The 25,927-nt window shown below is 48.2% G+C and overlaps 9 protein-coding genes across 9 annotated transcripts; 4 read left to right on the top strand and 5 right to left on the bottom strand.

The window, feature by feature from the left end:
- Window positions 1–485: 485 nt before the first annotated feature.
- Window positions 486–2,534, bottom strand: F5147DRAFT_667836 (MT-A70-domain-containing protein). Its single transcript, XM_041435298.1, has 6 exons — window positions 1,927–2,534; window positions 1,420–1,872; window positions 1,266–1,370; window positions 1,033–1,209; window positions 713–981; window positions 486–655 (listed from the first exon to the last, which is right to left on the bottom strand). The coding sequence occupies exons 1-6, from the start codon at window positions 2,434–2,436 to the stop codon at window positions 529–531; spliced, it is 1,641 nt and encodes a 546-aa protein (XP_041299119.1). The 5' UTR covers window positions 2,437–2,534; the 3' UTR covers window positions 486–528.
- A 1,170-nt stretch (window positions 2,535–3,704) lies between these two features.
- On the top strand, window positions 3,705–6,487 carry F5147DRAFT_565107 (Alpha/Beta hydrolase protein; the record flags this gene model as incomplete). Its single annotated transcript, XM_041430740.1, has 7 exons — window positions 3,705–3,831; window positions 3,885–4,279; window positions 4,348–4,519; window positions 5,399–5,424; window positions 5,596–5,743; window positions 5,797–6,194; window positions 6,257–6,487. The coding sequence occupies 7 exons, from the start codon at window positions 3,705–3,707 to the stop codon at window positions 6,485–6,487; spliced, it is 1,497 nt and encodes a 498-aa protein (XP_041299118.1).
- A 1,804-nt stretch (window positions 6,488–8,291) lies between these two features.
- Window positions 8,292–12,210, bottom strand: F5147DRAFT_742432 (glycoside hydrolase family 35 protein; the record flags this gene model as incomplete). Its single annotated transcript, XM_041439546.1, has 19 exons — window positions 8,292–8,439; window positions 8,487–8,540; window positions 8,591–8,878; window positions 8,931–9,036; window positions 9,093–9,120; window positions 9,169–9,271; window positions 9,323–9,377; window positions 9,427–9,512; window positions 9,563–10,438; window positions 10,489–10,729; window positions 10,778–10,818; window positions 10,867–10,972; window positions 11,024–11,101; window positions 11,154–11,239; window positions 11,296–11,315; window positions 11,368–11,504; window positions 11,623–11,799; window positions 11,846–12,063; window positions 12,125–12,210. The coding sequence occupies 19 exons, from the start codon at window positions 12,208–12,210 to the stop codon at window positions 8,292–8,294; spliced, it is 2,934 nt and encodes a 977-aa protein (XP_041299117.1).
- A 766-nt stretch (window positions 12,211–12,976) lies between these two features.
- F5147DRAFT_667819 (Alpha/Beta hydrolase protein) lies at window positions 12,977–14,885 on the bottom strand. Its single transcript, XM_041435297.1, has 7 exons — window positions 14,664–14,885; window positions 14,557–14,607; window positions 13,737–14,505; window positions 13,574–13,679; window positions 13,439–13,522; window positions 13,273–13,386; window positions 12,977–13,221 (listed from the first exon to the last, which is right to left on the bottom strand). Exons 1-7 carry the CDS (start codon window positions 14,759–14,761, stop codon window positions 13,124–13,126), a joined length of 1,320 nt encoding a protein of 439 aa, XP_041299116.1. The 5' UTR covers window positions 14,762–14,885; the 3' UTR covers window positions 12,977–13,123.
- An 87-nt stretch (window positions 14,886–14,972) lies between these two features.
- F5147DRAFT_757392 (pyridoxal phosphate-dependent transferase) lies at window positions 14,973–18,450 on the top strand. The gene is made up of 8 exons (XM_041440376.1): window positions 14,973–15,043; window positions 15,096–15,287; window positions 15,341–16,226; window positions 16,596–16,721; window positions 16,774–17,025; window positions 17,112–17,699; window positions 17,757–17,910; window positions 17,964–18,450. The coding sequence occupies exons 1-8, from the start codon at window positions 15,006–15,008 to the stop codon at window positions 18,344–18,346; spliced, it is 2,619 nt and encodes an 872-aa protein (XP_041299115.1). The 5' UTR covers window positions 14,973–15,005; the 3' UTR covers window positions 18,347–18,450.
- A 426-nt stretch (window positions 18,451–18,876) lies between these two features.
- F5147DRAFT_603090 (pyridoxal phosphate-dependent transferase) lies at window positions 18,877–21,327 on the top strand. The gene is made up of 4 exons (XM_041432268.1): window positions 18,877–18,906; window positions 18,973–19,738; window positions 19,798–20,369; window positions 20,422–21,327. The coding sequence occupies exons 2-4, from the start codon at window positions 19,023–19,025 to the stop codon at window positions 21,255–21,257; spliced, it is 2,124 nt and encodes a 707-aa protein (XP_041299114.1). The 5' UTR covers window positions 18,877–18,906; window positions 18,973–19,022; the 3' UTR covers window positions 21,258–21,327.
- On the bottom strand, window positions 21,328–22,659 carry F5147DRAFT_667814 (uncharacterized protein). The gene is made up of 4 exons (XM_041435296.1): window positions 21,915–22,659; window positions 21,763–21,863; window positions 21,641–21,706; window positions 21,328–21,588 (listed from the first exon to the last, which is right to left on the bottom strand). The coding sequence occupies exons 1-4, from the start codon at window positions 22,567–22,569 to the stop codon at window positions 21,424–21,426; spliced, it is 987 nt and encodes a 328-aa protein (XP_041299113.1). The 5' UTR covers window positions 22,570–22,659; the 3' UTR covers window positions 21,328–21,423.
- Window positions 22,660–23,830, top strand: F5147DRAFT_667813 (small monomeric GTPase). The gene is made up of 7 exons (XM_041435295.1): window positions 22,660–22,874; window positions 22,933–22,956; window positions 23,004–23,031; window positions 23,087–23,115; window positions 23,168–23,220; window positions 23,268–23,561; window positions 23,615–23,830. Exons 1-7 carry the CDS (start codon window positions 22,767–22,769, stop codon window positions 23,640–23,642), a joined length of 564 nt encoding a protein of 187 aa, XP_041299112.1. The 5' UTR covers window positions 22,660–22,766; the 3' UTR covers window positions 23,643–23,830.
- F5147DRAFT_667808 (WD40-repeat-containing domain protein) lies at window positions 23,831–25,901 on the bottom strand. The gene is made up of 6 exons (XM_041435294.1): window positions 25,620–25,901; window positions 25,539–25,598; window positions 25,370–25,489; window positions 25,226–25,321; window positions 24,735–25,173; window positions 23,831–24,683 (listed from the first exon to the last, which is right to left on the bottom strand). The coding sequence occupies exons 1-6, from the start codon at window positions 25,843–25,845 to the stop codon at window positions 24,083–24,085; spliced, it is 1,542 nt and encodes a 513-aa protein (XP_041299111.1). The 5' UTR covers window positions 25,846–25,901; the 3' UTR covers window positions 23,831–24,082.
- Between the last annotated feature and the right edge of the window lie 26 nt (window positions 25,902–25,927).

The raw sequence follows: 25,927 nt of genomic DNA, 5'->3' as shown, positions 1-25,927 counted from the left end.
TGGCTTAGATGCGTTCGAGGACTTGGTTGGTTGAAGAGGTTCGGATTAGGAAAGGGACTAGGTGTGTCAATAATCAGGAAAGGAATTAATACGCTGAACTTTGAGACGGAGAATCAAAGGTGAGCAATGTATGATGTGTTTAATGAGGAGATTGAGTATGAGAAAGAATTAGAAGGATGGGTACGTACGAGGTTCAGGCCCCCGCGATTTGACATGCATTGACAGGAGAAGCGACAGCAAACCTGGCCCCATCGGCTGCAGCTCACGAATTTGCTTATTCGGGGATGATCAATAGCAAGCGTATAATGGTTGCAGATAAAAACTAGGGGACGTAGACGCGCCATGGATCGTACAGATGTTGCGAAACACGAGAGTGGGTAGCATGGTTGGATGTAATCTGTGTTTAAAATTATGATAGAGAAGTGCGTACCGTGTGAAATACCAGGGTAAGACTTGCCAAGAAGCCAACCTAATAGTGGCATTGAGTGATACCCGACCGAAGGCTGCCATTGAGAAAAATGCATAGGACTATCTAGTGATCATAGCTTGACCAGACACAGACATAAAACGTTCTGGGTATCTCGCCCTGATGCGTGCTGCTAGATCCTCCTCAAATATCTGGTCCTGACCCAGCTGATTCCCAAGCGTTAGCCACCTGCAGAGCGTCATCTTCAGTACACCATATCATATGAAATCGTTCACTGCTACCTACCCAGGTCGCGTATTATGCTTTCTTCCGAAAATCTCAATCTTCCGCCCGCCAGGACACATCCTTTCGATCAGCCCGTACACCTCATCTGGTTTGCGACTCGTCTCGCGCACCTCGCTCACGATAACGTCAGTGTCAAGTCCACGGTTCGCCCAGGAAGGGAAAATGAGGTTCCCCGCAGCGTCTGTGCGAGTTTTGACACCGACAAGCATGTGCTCTTTCGTGTGATTGAGCCAGTGGCCTGTCCGACCAGTGCGGATCACGCGCTGGAGCTACTGAATATAAGTAAATAGAAAGGTTGAGAGGGTTTATGAGACATGTACTTGGTTAGTCTTAACCCAAACTACTTCATCGACACGAGTGTACCCCCATACTCGGAGGCATTCCCGACCGACTTCCATTGCACGTCCGGTGACCCAAAGGAAGAGTAATCCTTCGTCCTGGAGTGTCGGTATCGGCATGGCACGCATTTCATCGTCCGTCATCGTACCATACGGAAGCTATTCAAAATTCACTCAGGCTCACGTACGGTGGAATGGTCCTATAAGACGCGCACGCTCATGTGTATATCCCATGGTGGGTCTGCCATTATAACGTGGAATTTTCCTAGCACTGAGTAATCAAAACGGCGCAGGTCACAATTGATCCACTGAGGAGGAAGCTGGCCGAGCAACGTCAGCATCTGCTAGAGACACATCCACCATGCTTACCACTTGCATGTCTCTTCCATCAGGGCCCATCCCCAGTTCAATCTTGAAAGGTTTCTTTAACCTCTGAGTTTTCCATGCATCAACTGGAGCAAGGGGCCCATCCTTCTCGTCCCAATCAATCTCGAAATGCAAATACCGACATGGGGCTTTCTCTTTTCCCCTGCCACCTGCACCGAGACCAGACGGCAACGACACGCGCGCCCCAGTACCAGGTGGAAAAGGAGTAATCGAAGGTGATTGCGAGTATGTCGGCTCAGAGTAACACGTGTTGAGGTAGGAGCAATGTCCGAGGCTGGGGTCTGTGTGCGGTCGAATGAGAGGGCGGAAGTGCAAGAGGTTGCAGAAGGGATGGTTAGGCGGATTGAAAGGACCAGCCTCGGAGCGAGATTTGGCACACTCTACTTTGGTGATGTAGGTACAGATCGGTTCAAACCCACCATTGAAAGATCGAAACTAGTGCTGAATGTTCAAGAAAACGCAGCACATGAACATCAGTAGTACACGTACACGTTCTGCAAGTAACCGGCCCTTTGCCGTGCTCTTCTGAAGGATTGCGTAGACCTCCTTCAAGTCTTTACTTAAATTTCCTAAGGGAGTGTTCATAGAAATGGAAGAATCATTTTCTCCGTTGGATGACGAGATCTCATCAGGTGTGTTACCAGCAGCGGAGTCTGCATCCTCGTCTATGGGTGCTCGTTTGCGCTTCCGAGGATTGATAGCCTCAAGAACATGGGGATTTCCCAGATGGACATCTGTAATGTACAACTCGCCGCCTTCATGGGACAGTAGGATGGAGCCATGATCCCAATTCGATGAGAGGGCCTCGAGTACCTTTTCTACACGGGCTAGATCAGTTAGACGTGGTATTGTGAGGCGTGGAGCGGCGGAAGTAGATGGCCTGGAGGATATGAGAGCCAAAAGGAAATCCATTGAAGTTAATGGCGTTGAGATTCTGCCTGAAGTCAGGAGGGTCTGTAGGCCTGTTGATACCAGGAGCGACAGTTCATCATCGTCCATGATAACAAGGGTGTTCTCGATGGCGATGGCGAACACTAGTAGTAGTCGTTTGAGGAATAATTAGTTGACGATTCCCAAGATGGGCATGGGAAGAAAACCCGTCTACCAAAGAAAAAGCAAAATTTTGTTGGCGCCATCTTGAGATTTCCTTAACAGGATAGCGACAGAGGGTAACTCAAGCAGACAACGCCCTCGCCTTTTACTAGGGCGTTCCGTGGGCTGCCCTCGCTTTAATGTCGCATAGCCAATTTTTCAGCTCTCAGCTTGACCTGAGCTTCCAACCTTTCCTAGGTTGGCCTTGTTTTTGCGTCATTTTTTTTTAGCTCACACCCTCAAAGGGGTATCTTTCTCACAGAACGCATGGAGCACAACAAATGAGCGTGTACTGACTGCCTCGGCGGTCGAGTACGCGCACGGGCATTCGCGCGTCTTGCGTAGTAGACTAGCTAGTAGTGTCCGACATAGGTACATCACCCCAATAGACATAAATTGGATTAGTGACCTGTTACCAAGTACTCCGCCACCGTTAGGCTGCCAAGCCGTGGCGAAAACAAGGTACCAGGAGTGCAGCTATTAATATAGTACCTCGTTTACAAGAAAAAGAGCATTATGTAAGGTCCATGCTTGCTACATAAGCGGTGAGCGCTAGCCCGAGTTTTGCTCGTACCTCACCGAACAATTTCGAAGTGATAGTAACAGGTCACTCATCACCGAGAACAAATAGCGGACGTTGGCCCTGCACTCGCTCCGCAGATGTCGGGACGGTGGACACCGAAATTAGACGGATCACACTGACGGCAACGGGCCAGTTTGAAACTGTCTGGATGCGCCCAGCCTTCATGGGTCCCACATAATTACTGTTTCTCGCTGTTATTGAGTCGACATGTCTCATTCTCGCATCTAATAGGCCATCGCCATTATCTTCCGGTCTGTCCTCAGTGCTCTATCGATGCGTGTTAAATCACAACATCGGTGATTGACTGAATCCGACCCGGACAGGCGGGGCCGCGCATCCCCCAAGAAGGTTTAGATCCTATGAATGAATTTTATTTCTTACTCTTTCCGTGAGTTCAGAGTGATACTTTACTTTTTTCCGTAAGGTACGCCTCCGCTCTGTACGCAATCACTCTCCTTACACTCCTCTTTGTCTTTGTTTTAGCCGCCCTCAGTATTTGAAGTCAAAACTGAGCTCGTGAATTCCTAACCTCTCAGTCCCACCAACTTCACTGCCCACAAAAATCCGAACACGTCCAAGTCAGCTGAATACTATGTCTACACCCATTTCAGCGTCTTTCTGGGGTTCCCCTACCGCTTCTAAACGCGCTCTGCTCATCCATGGGTTGACTATGTCCTCGCAATCATGGGAGGGCATCGCTCGACTATTAGTAGCAGAAGGTCGGGTTCTATAATATCATCGTGATGATCCTCTATTTTAACGAGCTATCCAGGGTTCTTTGTCGTCGCGCCGAATCTTCTCGGACATGCATGGAGACGGGGCACTGATTATCGTGTGTCCGCCCTTGCAGAGGACCTCAGACCATATTTCGTCATGGACACGCACTACGACGTGATTATAGGACATTCCATTGGAGGCTTAGTGACCTTGTCGCTCTTGCCATTCTTGCCCAAGACGAAAGAAACCACTGTCATACTCCTCGATCCCCCCTTCGAGCGTCTGGAGACAGTCGAAAAGGAGAAGATCTGGTTTATGAAGGAGATTGCAGATGCCAGAACTGCTGACGAGTACATGGCCGAGAATCCAGCCTGGTCTCGGGGTGACAGTATGTTAAGAGCGCTAGGAATTGCCATGTGCGATCGCACTGCTGTCGAGGAGATATTTAAGGTAGTGTTTCTCAGGCTGATGCCAAACATGGGCCGCATTGCTGACAGATTTACCGCTGCCTTGAACAGCATAACACGCCTTGGTCTTTCAGCGGCCTGTTGAAAAACATCCCACCTCACGTGAAGATCACCTTAATGGTATCAGATCCGAAGCCGGGTGGTCTTAGTCATTTGGAGCACGTCCCTCGTGAAGTGAAGACCAAAGTTTTTATCGGAATTAGTCACTGGATTCAATACGAGTGTCTGGATGCTATCATGGCTGAAGTTCCGCTGCCTAGAGCAAAACTTTGAGCCGAGCATTTGAGAAGATATGGGTTTTTGTAGTGTAGTTCTCGTCTACAATCATCACATCCAGATACTGATACTCCCCCAGACTGGATTACCTAGATTCGCGACAATTCCAAAGTATGATGTAATTTCCTCGCACCACCATGAGTATCTATCAAGTTGCATTCAACTCGTCATCTATTGTACACTGGCCCCCTCTGCGGATGTGCACGTTTCCGAACTTGTGTTTGGGACAAATGGCACCAATATGGAATGCGTGCAACTGACAAGGTGTCTTCCTAGTCAAGTTGCTCAACACGTATCTCGACCTGCTAGACGAGGCTTTAATGCAATGTCGCATGACCAATTTTTGAGTTCTTCATAATGTCACTGAGGGCTAACGCGGTGTTCCTTAATTATAAATTAATTATGGCAGTAAGCTTTTGTGTAGTATTTGTTTACAGTGCCATTATACACCTTTTCCAGAACATCATGCATGATGATCTGACCCAGAGGACAGCTATCGTCATTCGTTTATATGGTCTGTCTAAGGCAGACGATATCAACACAGTGCCACATGTGACTGGACAAACTACCCAATTCAGTGCCGCCTGCACGATACTAGTGAGTACTAATCCACCTTGGTCGATAAAACTGGCGAGATGACACTGATGCGGAAGTGACAGCCCTGTCTTTGAATCATAACTTTGCGAAGTAGAGCTATGAGTATAAGATGCCATATTTTTTCTCATGGGACCAACGTTTCTTTGCTGTCATTTACTTGCTGAGCGAGGCAGACACGTCATCATCTGTTTTCAGCGCTCTGTTGTTGGTGGCTTCCCAACACACTCAGGTGCGGCCCGTCCTCCGAATCACATTGTAACTACCTCTCAAGCATACCAATAGCCATTCAAGTGCATCGGGGGTCGTATGATTTGTCACGATACTCTTCCTGTGAGGTACGCCCTACACCATGTACTCGCACCAAGTGAAGACAGAGCTGATGAGTTCTTGACATCTTAGTTCCCATCCACTCGCAAAGATATCTAGAAACAACCAACTCATCCGAGTATGAGCACGTCCATGTCCGCATCCCGCTGGGGCTCCCCTACCGCTTCCAAACGCGCTCTGCTCATCCATGGGTTGACCATGTCCTCGCAATCATGGGAGGGCATCGCTCAGTTATTAGTAGCAGAAGGTCAGGGTCTGTAATATCATCGTGATAATGCTCTATTTTAACAAGTTATATAGGGTTCTTTGTCGTCGCGCCGAATCTTATCGGACATGCATGGAGACAGTGCACTGACCCTCATGTATCCACCCTTGCAGAGGACCTCCGACCATATTTCTCCATGGACGTATCCTACGACGTCATTATAGGTCACTCTCTTGGGGGCTTAGTGACCTTGTCGCTCTTGCCATTCTTGCCCAAGACGAAAGAAACCATTGTCATACTCCTCGATCCCCCCCTCGAACGTACTGCGGAGCAATTCAAAGAAGATAAAATCAGGTTTATGAAGGAGATTACGCATGTCAGATGTACTGACGAACACATGGCTGAGCATCCTGCTTGGTCTCGGGGCGACAGCATGTTAAGAGCACTGGGAGTCTACATGTGCGATGGCACTGTCGTCAAAGGGATATTTGAGGTAATATTTTCTTGTGTCGAAATCAAAAGCATCACTGATAAATTTACTGCCGCTGTGATCAGCATAGCGGGCCATATTCTTTCAGAGGCCTGTTGAAAAACATCCCACCTCACGTGAAGATCGCCTTGTTGATGTCTGATCCAGAGTTCGGTGCTATTTGTCATTCGGAGAACGTCCCTGTTGACGTGGCGAGATTGAATGTAAAAGTTCTTGACGGAATCGGTCACTGGATCCAATATGAGCTTCCGAAGGCTATTCTGGATGAACTTCCCCTACCAAGAGCAAAACTGTGAGTCGTATAGACAAGGGACAATGATGTGCGGTGTGTAACCGCCACATTCAAATGTATGCTTGTCACTCTCGAAGGACACATTGAGTATGGTGCCTGGCTTGGATCAAAACACTTATCTCCGGATCATACGATCACCTCAATGGACATGGAGTACTGCCACCTCGAAGCAGATCGTAGTGTTGGAAGGGCACGCCGACATTTTACACTGTCTATGACATTGCCATATCAATGAATGGCCGTATCATGGCTAGCGCATTTGGCGAAAACACAGCGCGATTATGGAACCTCGACAATGGCCCATCAGTTCGCCCCTCCATGCAGATACAGTGAAATGTATGTCGTTTTCGGCAGATGGATTCATCAAAAGCTACTATTCAGCGGCTGCGAGAACATCGATGTGTGCGCATTGGCTGTTTACGCGATACTACGAGATACTGGCCTGGACGACCTTCTTTTGGACCAGTCTAAGCATGACAAGTCGATACTCGTTGCACGTGAAACTTTAATCGAAGGCTTATGCATTCTAGGTTGATGCTACACGATGTCCGTTAGCCAATCAAGGTCTCATAGGCTATCCCGAGGTTTTTTTGACGACACACCAAACCTTGTTCACGTAAGTCATTCGTTAATACATACCGATTTTTACTATCAACTCTTTAACGATTGCTGTACGTAGGGTCACTGTAACTGTATACGGTTACGGCCGTACAATGTATGGTAGCCATATGGTTACTACCCGTACCGTACCATATATCATACGGCGTCCTCGATACCCTCGGCGGTACGGGACAGTCATACGGTCGACCAATACAGGAGATGAAAAATTACAGTAGTGTGAGTATCAATTAATCACTGTGATGGCACACACCGAAGGGAAGTAGCATCGCAACCACTGAGACAGCAGACGCCAGGTCACAGAAGTTTACTAACAGCACACACATAGCGTAAGTGGAGCAATTTGGATTTCCGGATTGCAAAGAGTGGGGCGTTCCGAGGAAACGGATTCAGAGGCGGTTCAAATAGGTAATTCGTACGGGAAAACTCACATCATTACGATTTCAGTAACAATAACATTAGGCCATGAAATGGTCGTAATTAAATTGAACATGCCGCTCCTGCAGGTTCTACCGTAATTTCTGCCAACAGCAATAACAATTCTGCTAAATCATTCAGTATCGTGTCCATAAGAATATACAAGATATAAAAGCTGGTCGTCCAACAGTGTTCCCCCATCCTCCGAGATATCATTCGAAATCCCCCTCAAAAAATTCCATACTACCTCGCACAGAAAATGCGTTTCTCTTTCCTTGCCGTTGTTATTGCTTTGGTAGCATCTGTGTCTGTCAGTGCATGTACAGCCAAAACAGAAAAATGCCACACAACTCAGGATTGCTGTAAAGGCTTGACTTGTGTCTATGTAGTGAGTATGAGCAGGTCGTTGTGCAGCCAGGATTATATCATATGGCTCACCTACGCGCCTTAGAATGGCCCTAATGACCCCAATGGTTTGACCTGCACGTGGATCCCACCGCAAGTAGATCCTACCAGACAAACGGGCAGCTTGAATCTATAGGGCATGTTATGGCGTATTCTGATACATGACCAGTGTCCAAATCGAGATGATCTATAAAGAAGTCCAAAGCACACATTATCATGGCATCTCCGTATGATATAAGGGGATTTCATTCTATTTTCGAGCTCTCAAATAGATCATGGTTTGTTTCTTCTTGACTCAGGACATCAAGGGTCTTACTGTGTCAAAGATACATGGTAATTACAACAGCGGAACGTCTTGTCCGAGGGTTCTAGACATATGACCGTCCTTCAGGCGACCAAGGAGGATTATTAGTCTCAATGCCGCCGACACCGCCTTCGTAAACACCTTCAATGGCGAGCTGCAAAGTTGGACTGACAGCTTTCGGTTCCATAGCCCATAGTGCGATAGCAACAGTACTATAACGAAGTCAGTAATCATCTCATGGTCACATCAGGGATCGTACTTTGTGCCATTGTAGTCCAGAATACCTTGCTGGACAGGGAACTTATACTGGGGCCTGTGCCTTGCTATCAGCCCGGTTTGTATGACACATTGTACCAAGCATACCCAAGGTTGGATACCCTTTTACCCATCATCCATCCGTTGACGTATAACTGAGATCGATACGGCTGAGAGGTGTCATCAAACATAAAGGACATTGGAACATCAAATCCATCTGGGATGCTTAAGTTGAACGTCGTAACAAAGAACCCAACACCGGCGGCAGCGTTGGGCAGACCCTCAGAGAGGTCTCTCAGTGCCCAAGAAGAGGTATCAAACCCAGGTAAGTGCCAGCCCATGCGTTCACCATAGAGACCTCCTTCATTCAGCACCCCTCGCACCTTGTCGAGATAACTGAGGCGTCCTGAGCTGACGAGGTGAACAAGCCAGAAAAAGGAAAACGCACTTGGTGTATCCGCCAACTTTACCCTGAACCTTCCATTCACCAAAGTCTCCAGTATTGAGCATAAAACCACGGACGCCACGAGGGGATTTCTCTTCATCAATAACAGCTAAAATTGTTATCAACATCAGAATCACTTCGGTCTGAGTTCAACGTGTAGCTTACAGCCCGACTCATTGAGGCCCATATTATCCTAGTTCTGTCGTCAGTGACGACGACGGCCTAAAACATGAGATCCCACCTGAAGGATAGTAATGATGTTCTCTCGCTCGTAAAACAAAGATTCCGGAGGGAAGTAGAATTTATCATCCGTTTCTTCCAGAATATTTTGGTTGTTCGTGGAGCTATGTAGTTGGGGTTAGTAACACCCCCAGATCATATTCATGATGATTTACTTTCCATAGGATGTATTCAAGAACACATCGTTCACCCAAACAGTAGCAGCGAAAGCTAGTTGACGTAATCAGCATTCAGAAATCTTTCACTCCTTTAGACCCACCTTCGCCACCATTAATAGAGAAGTTGACGGATTGTGTATTTTCTGTGGCATTGAAGTGCCCACGCCAAAGTACGATGTTCTCGCAGCTGTCAATCAGTGAGCTATAGTAAATGACGCAGATCAGTCGATGACTGACTATTCATAGTCACAACCATAGAGAACCCTCCCGTCACCGTAGTAAGGCTTGAATGGTATGTTCGTGGTGGTATGATTAGCAAGAGTCCAGTTGGCATCAGAAAATCCGGTGCGAATTTCTGGTAAACTGTCTGCATATCTCCAATTTGTAAGCGCGGGTGGAGCAAAACCAAGCACCATGGATGAGGGCTTTAGTTGTGCAACAAAGCCTCCTTGGGCGGTCAAATTCAAGACCGCAGTAACATCAGCTGAGATAGGAATTCCGTTCCATGTGACCGTCTTCACATCATCAGGCGCGATGACCGTAAGTTGAACGCTATCGTTCAAGTCGCCACGAAGGGCGAGCGTCGATCCACTAATTGTAGCATTTCGAACTAAATAAGGACCTCCGACCAGGATAGAGGAATTCGTGCCAAACTGCCAATAGTTGGCAAACTCGACGGAATCATTGGTAGGGATTTCGGGCGACCAAAAGGTTCCAGCGGTGTTGGTATCACTATAGAGGACGAGCTGCTCACTGGAATCCCAAATCGTGATGAGTCCTTGAATGCCCGAAAGGAAAGTGACGGTAGTGACGCCATTAGAGGATACTGAAGAGAGTTCTGCCCCTTGTATGCGAGGCGCACCACTCAATGTCAGAGCAACCTCTGACTCATATGTAGGGTCGCCATAGAGGAACAGTACATCTCTTCCACCGATCTGGCCAGCAAAAAGAACCTGCGCTGTAGAATAGAGAACCTTCGATGACGAGCCAAATGGGTAATCGGTGACAATAATTTTTGATTGTCTGCCCCCGAGTGTGATGCCAGATGTGAAACGGGGGACCTCAAGGTTCCCAGCAGAAGTAGTGACATTCAGCTTGAAAATGGTTACATCCCTAACGGAATTGTAAACACCCGGGTCAGCGTGACGGCATAATGAGCTCACGTTGTTGTGGAATTCCTTTGTCTTGCGATGTAGAATGACGCCGCTGAATCGGGGTTCCTTAACAGAGTTACAAAGGCAGCTGGATTAGAGACGGACACCATGCCGCCAGTACTGTTTCCAACCCAGTCCGTCTTATAGAAATCTGGGGAGCTTCGCAAGAAGAGACCCTGACGCTTAAGTTCCGGATACTTGACAGTCAGTTCTCTGTTCTCTGCAATAGCACTCCCGTAATCGTACGAAGCTATGAGTCGATAAGCTAGCAGTATTATTGTTAGAGGTAGAATCTCACTGTAAACTCCGGGGAAAGGAAGAGCACCCCATGAGGTTCCTCTGTAAGCGGGTTGAGTTTCGAACCAAGAACAATAATAGAAGGCTTGCCCGTATAGCATGTAGTAGTTGATTAGTTTTGCGTTGGACGCCCAAAGATGAAGATTAAAGACATTCTCAAAATCGACTCCCGTGAGCATGCGGCATTGATCGTACCCTGATAGGAAGGTTATGCGAAGGCGTAACTAAGGCGTAACTGATCATTTACCTGGTGCCGTCGGACCCCAAGCATCAAAAGAACCACCCTGGAACTCTGGGAAATACCAAGGTTGTCCAGGGTCAACAGCTGAATGCTGACTTAGTATCAGAAGCAGGAGCTACCAGTATAAACCACATACTCTCATGATAGCTATGATAGTCCGTGATGACCGGGCTCCAGACATCTGGGTTGGAACAGTCAAACCCTTGTGGGTAGGAATCCATACTTGAGGACAATAATCACGTCAACAACAAGCCCAATTGTCTCATAAATGGACTTGCCCATAGATATTCACGGCACCCTACACGTCGTACAACTCAATATAACAGTCATCTGCAAATCATTCAACTCACCGTTCCATTGATCCACGCCCATCCTTCCCCCGGGTCGTTAGCGGTCAACGGGACAACAATACTGGAGTTCAAATAGACAGCTTCCAGCTCGCGAAAGTATTCTGCATGCGTGGCTGGTGCCTGAGAGTATTCGTTGTCTTTACGGATTCAATCTAATAGGCATGCCAAATGTGATGGCCACTTACCGATTTGAATTGCTGCAAATGGAGCGACTATCAGACAAATTAATGTAAAGCATGATCAAGGCTGGCTTGCCTATTACCGGTCCGCCTTGGGTCACTTGGTAAGGAGCAGTTTCAGTAATGATACCTTGTACGTAGTCCTGCCAAGCTGCATGCCAGTCCGTCGTGTTTGTCCGCATTTCGCCTGCAACTTCTGATGTTATCCAGTGTGCAATACCTCCTGCAGTCGTCTCCGCATTGATATAAGGCCCTAATCCTCATTAGCATGAACCCCTTCAAGATACAAAATATAATACCCGGACGGAGAACAATCCATATGCCAGTCTGTTTCGCAGCCTCGTAAAGGGGCTCTAGAGCACGGTAATCGTTAAAGTCGACAACGCCAGGAGAGGGATTGATCAGAGCCATGTGAGAATAAACACTGATTGCGTTAAATCCAGCAGCCTTTACTTTCTGCAGAATATCAAGCCATAGTCCAGGCACAGGCAGTCGAAATGTGTGAAACTCTCCTGAGCTGGGTGCGCGACGTAAATGTGTGAAATGTGATTTGAATGCCTATCAAGTAGGCTACTCACTGGATGAAAACGCGCTGCCCTCTGATAATTAAACTATACTTATCCCACAGGATATCAGTCGTACGTCCATTTCCAGTGAAGTCCATGCCTGCTAGCATATCTACTTGTTCCGCCCTCGAGAAATCAAGATGAGAAGCTGGGGAGAAAATGCTTGACCGCCTAACTGGTGACACCAGAACGCACAGAACCGAGAAAATTACAAAAAGGACCCATGACGGTCCACGACGTTTTGGGAACCTAGGCGATGTAGGCCCACTGAGGAGTGGCATGTCTGACTGCAACGACTTGGAATCGACTGCCTCAAGAGTTGCTTTCCCCTTCTCAGCGCTCCCGAGTGCATTTATACTGCGCTTCGAGTCTTGAAGTAGGGTAGCATTATTACTAGCCTCATCCCTGGATGTCTTGAGTCGCATGAGTGCAACCTATCACACGCGAAGCTGTTATGATATAATGTCGAGGTTCTCTGTGCTACACCGCGGTGTTACGGGAGAATGTACAAGATGAACTTGGGACGAACTGAGGCGCGGGAAGTTCGTCGGTTCATCAGAGTCGCGGGCCGCACCCGGAAGTCATCATACTTAACATCATGATCATGTATATAATAAATATTGTAGATTACGGCGATATAACAGATTCAATCATTCAACTGATCACTGAGGGCTTTTTCGTCATTGCTCTGAATTTCCTTGGGCATGGATGGAAACAGTGCGTGGACTATCGAGTGTCTGCCTTTACAGAGAACCTCTGAGCTCCTTCGGGCATACTTCAACGTCGTAAACACCTCCTACGATGTGAGACGCCGCGGAGATCTTTGTCGTCGCTTGGTATTCGCACTGCCTCAAAGCCGTTGTATTTGTGGTAAAGTTAAACATTGCATGATTTCCAGTGCACAAAATCTATACAAAATCGTGTATGCGTAAAAATATACGTACCAAAATGAACAAGTGTTTCTGAATAGACATCAACTAATAAACCAACTTATGGTGCATAATTAAATTGTCATGACCGCGAGGCGGCGAAGAGATGTAGTTGCTCCCCGGCATCGTCAAGCTCGGCGACGAGAAGCTCATTAACGGCCGTGGGATTATCCAGGTACACTGAAGAAACCAGATCAGATGGCTGAAGGAGAGACAAGACAGAAAAATTACCGTGGTGACCAGCGTATGGTATATTATACATCCTGCTCCGATAATTACCTGCTTTGCGTAAATTCTCGAGAGACTGCAGTCCGCCTTGCGGGTCCATCCAATCATGCTCTCCGTCTAAGAGAATGCTGAGAGATCGTTCAAAAACAAAGCTAAAAATAACACGTACAAATGAAGGTTACCGGTAATTTGAGCGCAGCTATTCTATCGACAAGCGGCATACGAGCATGAGCGTAGGGCGCAAGGATATGAGCTAGATGAAACCCTATTAATGGGGGACTGAAAATGAAAGAGTAGAACTTACATATGCAATACTCTCCCGAACCCTTAGAAAGTGTTATATTTAAGATGTAATCATGCATATCGCGTGTTTCCTCTTCCGTCAAGCCGGAGAAACGACGACTTGAATACTGCATGGAGTAGAAACGTTAGTATCCCAGTCTGCTTGCCGGTATCATACTCCACACCTTTCCTACAAGCATGGGACTCCAGAAAAGGGTCGAGCGTACAACTTGGAAGGGACTCCAACCCTCCTCCCATAGGTATGTGAGGAGTCTTCTTGACCGACTCTCCTTCTCCTTGATGGCTTTCTGCTCTTCCCGTATCTTGTTGACTCCCGCAGTGGATGCAGCGACCGCAGAATGACTCGCTGATATCGTACTTCGTGAGTCACCTTCATCAGTTAGTTCGCGCGAAGGCGCGGTAAGATTATTCGGATCATGAGGAACACCAGCAGGAGAGAGAAGAATGAGTTTGTGCACGCGGGTAGGGTACCGCAATGCATAGACAGCACTGAAATAAGCGCCAAGCGAGTGTCCGATTAGCGTCATCTTCTCGAGGCCCATCTTTATTCGCCACTCCTCCAGCGATTCAACGAAGAAGGACTCGGCTTCATTTACACGCCCGGAGATGTCATCCCGCTTTGCTTTGATGGTGAAGGGTACTCGGGCGGAACGGCCCATGCCCAGCCAGTCCACAGCGAATACGTCGGTGCCGCGGTGCCCCGCCCATTGTGCGAGTGCGGGGAAATTACGAAAGAAGAAACCAAGACCTGCACCGTATCCATGAAGGACCACGGCTGGGGGTGGTGCGGTCGGCGAAGGATTCGTGGACTTGATTGATAAGGTGTTTAGGAAGTGCTTCGGTGCCGCAAGTTGCACACGCTCCCTGAGTGCAATGACGGGACTGTCATTGGTTGAGGAAGCCATCCGTTCTGGCTGAAAGAACGGAAGTCGCCTATAATGAGGTCATATGCATGCTTTCAATGCATGGGGGTATGTTGCATACCTGAGTAGCCGCTCTTCGGACGCATTGCCTTGCTTGTCCCCAGCAGCCCACCTGGTTCGGATGATCAGGGTTAGACAGTAACGTGTATTAGCCTTCCTTTCACTCACCAACTCTTCAAGCTCGCCGTGAATGTAACAGGTATATCCTTAGCCGGGGGGAGTGGGAGGAAGGCAGATGAAGTACTAGCTGGTATTGAAGCTGACATGACGCCTGCTTGCCTACGGAGAAGGTTGATCGCTGAAATGGTGAAAGGAGAGGGATGTATTATTATGGAGAAGGGCTTGCGTGTGGTCTAATGTAATTATACTATGAGGCAGTCGCCCTGCCGCTACCATAACGCGTTCAGAGCAATGACAAATGCCGTGGACCGGCTGGACTACAGTTTAAACTCCGATTCTATTTGTAACACTGAACCAGTTCATCATCATCTTCATATTCTCCCGAACGTCATGTACAACGGTATCGGATTAACCACTCCCCGTGGAAGGTGTGTTGCTTTCGGTCATTGTCGAATTCATCATATTGATTACATATCACAGCGGCACAAATGGCTATGTCATGCGTAACCTCTCGGCACTTCGTGTGCACGAGACGGCCGCAGATCGAGCTGCTGCCTGGGACGTAGCTCCCCCAAAGCATAGGGAACCGGACGAAGCTATTCTAGAACACGAGAGAAAGAGGAAGGTTGAAGTCAAATGTCTGGAGCTACAACTACAGCTAGAGGACGATGGGTGCGTAGACTTGAATATTTGTATTAGCGGCTCTCTGACCGTCATTTTAACAGTCTGGATGAAGCAACCATCGAAACGCGAGTTGACGAACTTCGCACAACTTTGAACAAGGATTTGGCGTCACTCGCTCCATCCGCGAAAAAATTAAAACCATCTGACACGCATGGTATTGCAGCTGCTAAAAAGGCTGAACTCGACAGAATGGCCCGAGCACTAGGCACGAGAAGTAACTACACGGAGGGCGATGCATTTGACCGAGAGAAGCAGGAAGAAAACAAGATGCGTCGTATGGTTGAGCGAGAGGAGCGCGAGAGGAAACGCGAAGAAGACAAGTCAAAATGGTTGGAGCAAAAGCAGAAGTGGGAGGCAGAAAAGAGGGAACGTGATCGCTTGCGTCGGAGGGAGGAAGATAGGATCAGGAGAGAGAAAGAGGAGACCGGCCGAAGGAAAGAGAGAATGCCCCCTCCTCCCGTTCCTGCATTCAGAGATCGACCAAGAGACTATCGTGGAGAACGTGACCGCAGGAGCCGAAGCCCACGACGTGAAAGAGACATTCGACGCCGCAGGTCACCTTCTCGGTCTCCTCCACCTCGTCGGCGCTCTCCATCTCCTCTGCAATCCAAAAGGTCTCGTTCCCCCGACCGAGCAGGCTATCGGCATTCTGGGTCTGTAACACCACCATCAAGGCGGTCACCGCCTCCCGTAGTTCGCCGCTCGCGTGAGCGTTCAGAATCACCTCCTCGCCGTGGTCGCGATCGCTCAGAAACACCACCCCGCCGACGTGGGTGGGATAGGTCAGAATCTCCGCCTCGCAAAGACCGCGAGCTCTCACCACCACCTCCCCGTAATGAAAGTGACCAAGATCGTGGAAGAAATAGCTCTCGATCACCGCGACCCACAGGACGTGGTCGCTCAGCTTCTTCGAATTCGTCCATGTCTGTAAGCACGGGACGCAGTCGCTCCAGAGATTAAGATGCAGCACTAGCAGACTCGTATTCTGAAATCTATTTTGTGAAGCTTTTGCCCACTTTACTTCTGCTTTGTATTACAATTTGTACAAAATTTGGGCTGCGATCATTATGCATGGTGATTAGTGTTCTTTTTTTGAGTGCTGTTGTAATGCTAGTGGCTCAGTTGCTTGCCCTATGACCCAGAATTATAACCGGTGTCATAAATTATAATTGTGCTGGACTGGTACTGCTGTCAGAGTCGGACTTGTGACTCATATAAGACCGCTCAACGTGTGGTTGCCGTTGTCTTTTCTACGAATCCATTACTCCAACGAGAGTTGGTCCAACTTGATTTCAGGCATCCATGCACTCTACTGTGCGTCTGGCCCATCCTCTTCCAACCCGGCTGCAAATTTTGGCTCGAGGCTCCAGTGCAACCCCATTAGTAGCACCCAGGCGATACGCTTCAAATGTTGTATCTGAGGTACGCCAGCCTATGTTTTGTAACTTCTGTTTACAAATGTAAAGAGATGTAGCTTCCCACATCCCCCAGCACACGCTACTTGAAGTCTATATATGACTTTTCTGTAAATACACAATCTGCTGCGACCAAGAACACTATAGCGCTCGGGGATGAATACATCCTTCCTGTCTACGCGCGTCCTCCGTTCGTACTCTCTCATGGACGTGGTAGCTGGGTCTGGGACGCAGATGGCCGAAAATTTCTTGATTTCAGCGCAGGCATCGCAGTGAACGCATTGGGACATGCGGATCCAGGTGTCTCAGAGGTGAGTAATTTCTACATTTTAAACTGTCTTTTCCATTATGGATCAGAGCGTACATTGTGATGGGAACTTACACTATAACATCATAGGTGCTCCAGCAGCAGTCGGCAACCCTTCTCCATACCTCAAATGTATACTACAACGAGTGGGCGCCAAAGCTAGCGGAGCTTCTAGTGACACTCACTAACAAAGAAGGTGGACTAGGTTACGCTGCTGGCGGCACCTCTCCATCTTCTTCAGCCGCTAAGCAAGGGGCCAAGGTTTTCTTCTCCAACTCAGGCACCGAAGCGAATGAGGGTGCTCTGAAGATAGCTCGTAAAGTTGGAAAGGACCGCTGGGCCACCGCCACTGGTGGAAAAGTTGACGACCCATCGTGTCCTAAAATGCGTATCGTGTGCTTTGAAAACTCTTTCCATGGTCGAAGTATGGGTGCTCTGAGTGTCACTTCGACGGAGAAATACCAGATGCCCTTTCGACCGCTGATACCTGGGGTCAGCGTTGGCAAGCTCAATGATCTGGAATGCCTGCATAGGCTCATCACTGATGATACCTGTGCGGTTATTGTCGAGCCCATACAGGGAGAGGGAGGCGCCACTGCCGCAACAGAAGAATGGTTGAGAGCTCTGCGAAAACGCTGTGACGAGACAGGGGCAGTGTTGATCTTTGATGAGATTCAAGTTTGTTTTACTTGGTAACATCGTCGCACACTGCCTTCTGATAAAATTGCATTGTAGTGCGGCCTGTACAGGTCAGGGAATCTTTGGGCACATTCGGCGTTGCCGATTGATTGCCATCCTGATGTTATCACGATGGCAAAACCGCTGGCCAACGGTTATCCAATTGGTGCCGTATTGCTTCGTGATACCATAGCATCTACAATGACAGCAGGTAAGAATGACAAGTCATGAGAGTTGCCCACAGGAACTGACAGTCACTGGCAGGCACTCATGGGACAACATTTGGAGGGTCACCCACGGCATGTGCAGTTGGACATCACGTTCTGAACCGCCTAAGTGATCGTGTATTTGTCGCCCATATGAAGGAGATGAGCGGGTACATGAATGACCGGCTCGAAGTTTTGCCGAAATGGTTCTCAGCAATATTACAGCCTCACGTGCGCGGTCGTGGTTTCATCCGAGGCCTTGGATTCAATGATGTGTCACATCCTGGAGAAGTAGTGCAACTAGCACGGGAGCGTGGAGTGTTCCTGCTGACTGCTGGAAAAGATGCCGTACGTCTGGTGCCCTCTCTCAATGTCACTAAGGAGGAAGTGGATATAGCTATGGACGTGCTTGAAGGGTGCCTGTCATCTTTGCGGGGTTAAGTAGGCTTAAGTAGTTACTTGGTTACAATGCGGTGAATACCTAAGACATGGTCAGAAAAGTTTTATGAACAGACATCATTCTGAGACATATTTATCCCACATCACTGATTTTGCACGGTAACAGACTGACACGTGCACATCACTGGACTCTTTGTCGCGTCAGCTGGCCGAAGAACGAACCGAGCCGATGCGGTCGCCATTGGGGTATGCCAATTGGGGATAGTCTACTCGCAGCCGGATAGTGCATGATTTGGACACTTGGCCCATATCGTACGAAGCAAAGCAAAATCAATTCAGAGCAGTGTGACACGGGGACAAGCGCCGTTGTAAATATTAATATTGATTGAGCAGGCCGCCGACTAGATCTTTTTTTGGTTGTCTCAGGTGTGAGTGCAGTGTACACTGGCAGAGAATCAGCGGACCGCTCACAAAAGGGGAATAGCCACGTGATTCTCATCAGCCAATGGGCGCTTTCCTAATTTCCGATATAACCTTTGCCATAAAGTTTCAAATCCCCGATATCCCATATTGTCCCGGTTTACGCTCATCACGGTTTGCTTGTAAGCCTACATATCTGTGCTAGTATCCATCATCTGAGTCACTAATCGTTGATGCTACTGTTTCAGATTTGGCTATATATTCCTTGAGCTTTTTCAAGAGCTCCCAGTACTTGACCATGGAAAAGTTTTCTTCGCTGGCTCGTTTCAAGAGTTCCTGCCCGTTTTTGGGCGGGACGAAGACTTCAACCCTTCGCGCCCTCGGCAGCGCCATTTCCCCTAGATTCCCCTCGATCTCTCAACTCACTGAACGAGCTGCGAGTTGTCCCATCATGGGTCCGGCCCTGGTGATGCGTTCCACCCAAATGGTCGCAGGTTACGCCAGTGTCGCAGGTCAGGCCGACGTCCAGAACATCCACCACAGCAAAGGTATCTTCCCGGGAACCAGTGTTTCCGAAGCGGATATTTCCAAATGCCCTCACGCTTCCGCTGCTCGGGCTGCTGCTCGCATGGCGGACGATCTCGCTGCCGCATCTACTGCGAAGGCACCTGAAGCCAAAAAGGAAGTCCCAAGCACGGCCCAGAGGGCCGCTGCTGCCGGATGCCCTTTCCATAAGGCTGCTGCTGCAAAGGAACAACCCGTCAAATTGTCTGACGTGACAAAAACCCAGACTACTCCTGCCACTTCAGATGCGTACAACTATGACAAGTTTTATGCGGCCGAGCTCGAGAAGAAGCACAAGGATCAGTCCTACCGCTACTTCAACAACATCAACCGGCTTGCAACCAAATTTCCAGTTGCGCATACTGCGAGCGTCAAAGAAGAAGTCCAAGTTTGGTGCGCTAACGACTATTTGGGAATGGGAAATAATCCTGTCGTCCTTGAAACCATGCAGTACGTACAGCCTCTGCAATCATATGATTTTGTCGTAAGCTAACGTTTTTCTTATGCAGTCGGGCATTGGACAAATACGGTGCAGGCGCTGGAGGCACTAGAAACATAGCTGGAAATAGTGCTATGCATCTCGGTCTCGAACGTGAACTTGCTACCCTTCACCGCAAGGAGTCCGCGCTCGTATTTTCGTCTTGCTATGTTGCCAACGATGCAACTTTATCTACCCTCGGTTCCAAACTTCCTGGTTGCGTCTACTTCTCAGACGCTTCCAACCACGCATCCATGATACAGGGCATTCGGCACTCCGGTGCGAAGAAGGAAATTTTTAAACACAACGATCTGGACGACCTCGAGGCCAAACTTAAGAAGTATCCGAAGGACACTCCTAAAATTATTGCATTTGAGAGTGTTTACTCGATGTGTGGTAGCATCGGGCCTATCAAGGAGATCTGTGATCTGGCTAAGAAGTACGGCGCCCTAACTTTCCTTGATGAAGTCCACGCTGTCGGACTTTACGGGCCCCGCGGTGCAGGCGTTGCTGAGCATCTCGATTGGGAATCTCACCAGATGGCCGGTCAAACTTCCGAGCCGATCAAGGATAGCGTGATGGATCGTATTGACATGATTACTGGTTAGTCATTATCATGCATGTCTATCTGAGCGGCTCGGCTTACCGCTGGCAGGTACACTCGGCAAAGCATATGGCACTGTTGGAGGATACGTCGCGGGGTCTCGCGATTTCATTGATATGATTCGTTCATACGCACCTGGTTTCATTTTCACTACCTCACTACCTCCCGCTACAGTCGCTGGTGCTCGAGCTTCCGTCATTTACCAGAAGCACCATGCTGGTGATCGAGCATTGAAACAGGTTAATGTTCGCACTGTCAAGGAACGTTTCGCTGCTCTAGACATACCCGTCGTCCCCGGTCCTTCTCACATCGTCCCAGTCTTGGTTGGTGATGCGGGTCTCGCAAAAGTAGCCAGCGACAAACTTCTTTGCGAACATGGCATCTACGTTCAGGCAATTAATTTCCCCACCGTTGCTGTTGGTGAAGAGCGCCTTCGGGTCACTGTCACTCCCCGCCACACCGCAGAGCAAATTGATGGCTTGATTACTGCAATGGACACAGTGTTCACGGAGCTCAACATCAACCGGATCAGCGATTGGGCAAAGTTAGGTGGACGTGCCAGTGTTGGTATAGGCAAGGAAATTGTCGAACCCATCTGGAGTAACGCTCAGATCAACACCGCTGGACAACCACAGACGTTGCATGATGGAGACGTGGCTTTGGTTGACGTTAATGCAGTTCAGGTGGTTCGGAAGAGCTTTGAGGACCTTTTGGGACCTATCGAGTTAAGCGAGACGGAGACGGTTCAGATGAAGGTGGAAGCTGTGCTGATGACCGGAGCGGTTGAGCACATTGCTGGGGCTCTGCCAAAGAAAGTGAAAGCACCACGGGTTCCTGTCAATCCAATTGACATGCCCGTCGCACCTACTATCGCAGTTTCGGCTTAATGGTTGTTGACACTGTTAAATAAGATCCATATTCCAATGTCAATGCGGTCATCGCCATCACTCTTGCTAGCATTGTGTGCCTGTCTGCTCAAGGTAACATGAAGTTCGCAATCCTTGGACTGATAGTTCAAATAGCTGCACCACGTAACGTCAGATTGAGTTGATCTCACTGTACATCCGACAGAGCACCCAGTAAGCTACGAGCTCTCATCACTTTGGTTGTGATAGTGGACCCTCCATCTGAAAGATCAGTAGGTGATACAGCTGACTCTGAAGTCACAGGATCCGGTGTCTCCGAGGCCTCTACAGAATTGCACATCTGTATGAGGTTCTAGAGAAGAGCATTATGAGACTATTGGTCAAACAAGATAACCAAAACATACGTCTCGAATTCCCCCCTTCACATCTGCGAGATATTTGGTCACTAGGGCAAAATACTTCTCGGGTATCTGTAGTGGAAAACTAAGATCAGCCAACCGACAAACTCACAGGAGAAACTCATCACCATTTCTTCCGACCACAATCTTTTAATTAGCCATATCTGCTTGGCCTTATTGAATTTCCAGTTCGGTGGATCCTCAAATCGTGCATATGCATACGACAACGCTGTAAATCATTCTATGCTCAGTAGACACAAGCGGAAATTTCGCGACATACCTTTCCGACTTTGATTGGACAAAGACTCGTCTACACAAGGATCTGTGGAGGGTAAATCTGGTGGACAGTGGTCTTTCTTTCTTTTGGACGGTTTGCTATCAGATGTTTCCTCCAACTGTTCCTCCGCCTTTCTCTTCTTCTTCTTCTTCTTCTGTTGTGGTTTGTCTGAGGCAGCCTCTTCTGGTGTTTGGACCTTGGTGTCGTTCAAATGTGCGACCTGTTCATCAAGTGCGGCGCCCTCATGTTTGCCTTCGTCTGAGTGCTTAAGTTTCTTTTTCTTCTTCTCCTTCTTAGGTTCGTCACTTCTGTCTTTCAACTGCTCATGCGCCACGTCCCCTGAGTAATTCTTATTCTTCTTTTTCCGCTCCGTATCACTTGTAGTTAAGTTTGCTAACTGGTCATTTTTGGATGCAACATTTCCTGCGGAGGGTGTACTTGAAGGAGATAAGGGAAGACTCGTGCTCTGAGAGTCTCGTGTCGTAGAAGTCGCTTGGTCTTTTGGCGTGGTCATGAGCAACGCGTCACTGGTAGCTTCTCTATGCTTCCTCTTCTTCGACTTTATGCGTTCTTGGCCTGCATCCTTGACATGAGAATCCGCGGACCTGGACTTTTTGTGTGATTTGGGCGATGCACCCCCTATGTCTGTTACAGACATACTGCACAGGACAGGATACGAGGGCTAATGATGATATCGGTAGCAACTAAGTAAACCTAGACTTTTGGATGTACGAGAGCCGGATGGAGGTGATTTCACTCGCTCACGTGATAAGGCCGCCAGCTAAACGCCCCAGAAATGGTATTTACTATTTACACTAGTACGACTACTACAAAGTAAACTCACATACTGATTCCATGGGTCTTACAATATCTTCCCTTTTCACGTCGTTGTCATCGCTGGTACGATGGAGCAAAGATCAGGATGTCCGTATACTCATGCTCGGCCTGGATTCGGCCGGCAAGGTATGTCCACTTGCAAATATGATGTTATTCGGGTTGAAATGGACTGGTGTTTTCGTAGACGACAATCCTGTACCGATTACAGGTGAGTAGTGTTGAAAATATTTAGTGGAGGTCCAAATAAATTTGCAGATTGGAGAAGTGGTTTCTACGATTCCGAGTGAGTATGTCCTCATAGGCTTTGTGGAGTCTGGGGCTCACGAAGAACAACCCAGCAATCGGCTTTAATGTAGAGACCGTTCAGGTGCGTTTCGAAAAAAAATTCCGCATTCATCTGTATTGACAATACTATCTAGTATAAAAACATTAAGTTCCAAGTATGGGATCTCGGAGGACAGTCTAGCATACGGTGTGTACAACTTTTTCTCGTCAGCCATTCCTGACTGGTGCTCGAAGGCCATATTGGCGGTGTTATTTCCCAAATACATCTGCTATCATATACGTCATCGATTCTTCGGATCATGCGCGGTTGACGACGTCACGGAGTGAACTATTGACCATGCTTTCGGAAGATGAACTCAACGGCGTGCCACTCCTTGTTTTCTGCAATAAGCAAGACGTCGAAGGAGCACTTAAACCCGAAGGTATCAGTGAACAACTAGGTCTTGCAGGTCGCGAGACGTCAAGACCATGGAGTGTACGTGGAAGTTGTGCAACAGAGGGGACAGGTCTAGAGGAAGGATTAGACTGGTTAGTGATGTGCCTTGTCCCATTCTTACGATATTGACATGTCTGAATGACAGGTTGGTAAATGCAATACAGAAAAAGTAGAATATGTGGTCGTCCTCGCGCACGTACATCTTCATCGTCTCTTGCATATTTCATCTGCTCGTCTTTGGACAATGGCATACCCATTGGTACAGCAAGCATTAATGTATTTGTCCCATAATTTGCGCTATAGATTTCGATTCCATTTCACGAAGGATGACCGGGACCCTACCCCAGCGCACACTTCGAGGTCAAGGGTCCCGTGCTACTACAAAAAGTAAAACTTGAGGTTCATCAATATTGGCTACTGTTGGTTAGCAAGCACTTCAACAATTTCCTTGGCCTCTTTGTTGTGTGGACCATCAATTCAAACAAAAAGGTTACCACCCTGCGGGCCATCAAAATGTTTGACTCAACACTATTCATATCACAGGTTTGATTGTAAAGAGTTTTTTTTCAATGACAACTACTACACTCACGTCAAGATGTGTAGGTCAATGAATTCAAGTGGACCAAAGCCAATCCCACTTTTGTTCCTCCGAGTTGGAGATACAATTTTGATACACCTCCAAATCAGGCCTCCAGATTCGTACTGTTCCGTCATCAGCACAGCTCGCAACCATGTCCTGTGCCCAGTCGACTGCTCCAATTTCACCCGATTGTCCACGGAAACGGACTGTTGGGGAAATTGGTTCATCAGCCCTCTTGCCGTAAGATGGCGCTACCCTGCCTGCGTTACTGATGTCAAAAAGGAACAAGCTTCCAGCTTGGCTCGTGCTGCCGCTTGCGAGCCAGCGTCCACATGGAGAAGTAGCTAGTCGGACATAGAACGAGTTCGTTTGGAGGTTCGGGTGGGTTTCAGTGCGAAGTGGGGTCAGGGTAGGGTAAGAATAGATGTACAGGCGAGAATCGGCGCCAAGAGCAAAGAGGAGGCCTGCGCTGGGACCTGATCCTTGAGACATGCTTGTGATACCTCGAGAACGAGCACCATGACATATAGTCGGATCCATGATAGAAGAAAATAGCGGGTTGTGTGATGGTTTTTTGGGGCTGCGCTTTGATGACTTGTTCGAAGGAAGGCGAAGGTCCCAGTAGTGTAAGATGCTGCAGGGTCGATTAACTACGCACTTGTAAAAAAAAAAGTAGAACCTTTACCCATCAAAAGATCCGCTACTGACTAGTCCATGAGGTCGGTCATCGGGGTAAAGAATATTTGTGATACCTCTGGGTAAAGGTCGAATCTTTTGTCTGCCTCCAGAAACTTTATCCTGTCCGTGAGCAGCGGTAATTGTGATTACAGCACTTCTTGCGGGGATTTCATCTTGATCGGATAAGTTGTTGACTCGCAGGTCATACAAGCAAAGCATGCCGTCCCTGCCACCCGTAGTCAAAAGGTCTCGATGCGCTGGATCCCACGCAACGCATTTTACAGTGCTGGTATGGCCATCAAGAATGGAAAGCAATTGTTGCGTCTCCACAGAGGATATCCTCGTGCTTTTGTCTCCAGATGCCGTAGCGAGAAGTGTGTCATCCGCATTCCATTTGACGTCAAAAATACCATTGTCATGGGGCTCGAGGGTCACTCGTGCAGGTTCTTGATTCAGGTCAGTAGCGGTCAATGCCGAATTGACATGATTGAGACCTACCACAATCCCATTCTTTCCGTTTGGTCGCATCGAGAATGTGGATGGACCCTTGCTCCGTGGCAACAGCAAGAAGGGGTACACCACCACGTTTTGCTTCTGTATGAAAATTTAATGGGAGTAATATTTCAAAAAGGAAAGTCATGCCATTGGAGTATGCACAGGCGTAAGGGGGTGCAACGTAAGAGTCAACTGTTCTTGAATGACATTTGAAAACATCCGATGTATGCGAGGACACAAATGACTGAAGAATGTTGCGAGATGGCACTGCAGAGGTTCCTCAGGTGGATATACAGAATAAAGCTATTTAACCTACAAAGCATCCGATGAGGCTCAGCAGGATAGCCATTGGAAGCTAGGTCCAACGTTCGAAACACTGTACGACGACAACCTTAACGTCTTTTGACGACAACGTCAATTGCATCATTGCTAGATTCTGCAACCATCAGTCTCGGCTTCTTCGTAGGTGTTTCGTCAGATTGAGATATACGGCGCTTTGGTTTTTCATCGTCTAACGGTGTACCTGGTGTTGGAAGTTGTGATGCGTGGAAGTGTAGGCTCTCCCGAACGTTGGTAGCATCGGAGAAAATTTCGCAGCGAGGAACCTCGGAACTATCAAGCATATCCGAAGAATTGTTTGAACGAGGTAAGTTAGGTAAACGGTGGTGGCAGAACGACCGCGTTCTCTCATACATAATCGCGTCG

The sequence above is a fragment of the Suillus discolor genome (assembly GCF_016758755.1).
Source record: "Suillus discolor strain FC423 chromosome Unknown F5147scaffold_3, whole genome shotgun sequence".
Lineage (NCBI taxonomy): Eukaryota > Fungi > Basidiomycota > Agaricomycetes > Boletales > Suillaceae > Suillus > Suillus discolor.
This window is presented reverse-complemented; position numbering and strand designations above follow the sequence as displayed.

Coding starts and splice junctions, on each gene's coding strand:
- F5147DRAFT_667819 (XM_041435297.1), bottom strand. CDS start 14,761: ATGTCAGCTTCAATACCAGCTAGTACTTCATCTGCCTTCCTCCCACTC. Junction 14,608..14,663: donor ACGGCGAGCTTGAAGAGTTG/GTGAGTGAAAGG, acceptor CATCCGAACCAG/GTGGGCTGCTGGGGACAAGC. Junction 14,506..14,556: donor TCCGAAGAGCGGCTACTCAG/GTATGCAACATA, acceptor ACCTCATTATAG/GCGACTTCCGTTCTTTCAGC.
- F5147DRAFT_667814 (XM_041435296.1), bottom strand. CDS start 22,569: ATGTCTGTAACAGACATAGGGGGTGCATCGCCCAAATCACACAAAAAG. Junction 21,864..21,914: donor GTCCAATCAAAGTCGGAAAG/GTATGTCGCGAA, acceptor AATGATTTACAG/CGTTGTCGTATGCATATGCA. Junction 21,589..21,640: donor TGAAGGGGGGAATTCGAGAC/GTATGTTTTGGT, acceptor GCTCTTCTCTAG/AACCTCATACAGATGTGCAA.
- F5147DRAFT_603090 (XM_041432268.1), top strand. CDS start 19,023: ATGGAAAAGTTTTCTTCGCTGGCTCGTTTCAAGAGTTCCTGCCCGTTT. Junction 19,739..19,797: donor GTCGTCCTTGAAACCATGCA/GTACGTACAGCC, acceptor TTTCTTATGCAG/TCGGGCATTGGACAAATACG. Junction 20,370..20,421: donor TCGTATTGACATGATTACTG/GTTAGTCATTAT, acceptor TACCGCTGGCAG/GTACACTCGGCAAAGCATAT.
- F5147DRAFT_667808 (XM_041435294.1), bottom strand. CDS start 25,845: ATGCTTGATAGTTCCGAGGTTCCTCGCTGCGAAATTTTCTCCGATGCT. Junction 25,322..25,369: donor CGCCTGTGCATACTCCAATG/GCATGACTTTCC, acceptor ATTTTCATACAG/AAGCAAAACGTGGTGGTGTA. Junction 25,174..25,225: donor ACGGAAAGAATGGGATTGTG/GTAGGTCTCAAT, acceptor ACCTGAATCAAG/AACCTGCACGAGTGACCCTC.
- F5147DRAFT_667813 (XM_041435295.1), top strand. CDS start 22,767: ATGGGTCTTACAATATCTTCCCTTTTCACGTCGTTGTCATCGCTGGTA. Junction 22,875..22,932: donor GCCTGGATTCGGCCGGCAAG/GTATGTCCACTT, acceptor GTGTTTTCGTAG/ACGACAATCCTGTACCGATT. Junction 22,957..23,003: donor CAATCCTGTACCGATTACAG/GTGAGTAGTGTT, acceptor ATAAATTTGCAG/ATTGGAGAAGTGGTTTCTAC.
- F5147DRAFT_667836 (XM_041435298.1), bottom strand. CDS start 2,436: ATGGACGATGATGAACTGTCGCTCCTGGTATCAACAGGCCTACAGACC. Junction 1,873..1,926: donor GCCGGTTACTTGCAGAACGT/GTACGTGTACTA, acceptor ATTCAGCACTAG/TTTCGATCTTTCAATGGTGG. Junction 656..712: donor AAGCATAATACGCGACCTGG/GTAGGTAGCAGT, acceptor GACGCTCTGCAG/GTGGCTAACGCTTGGGAATC.
- F5147DRAFT_757392 (XM_041440376.1), top strand. CDS start 15,006: ATGTACAACGGTATCGGATTAACCACTCCCCGTGGAAG. Junction 15,288..15,340: donor CTACAGCTAGAGGACGATGG/GTGCGTAGACTT, acceptor TCATTTTAACAG/TCTGGATGAAGCAACCATCG. Junction 17,026..17,111: donor CGGATCCAGGTGTCTCAGAG/GTGAGTAATTTC, acceptor ATAACATCATAG/GTGCTCCAGCAGCAGTCGGC.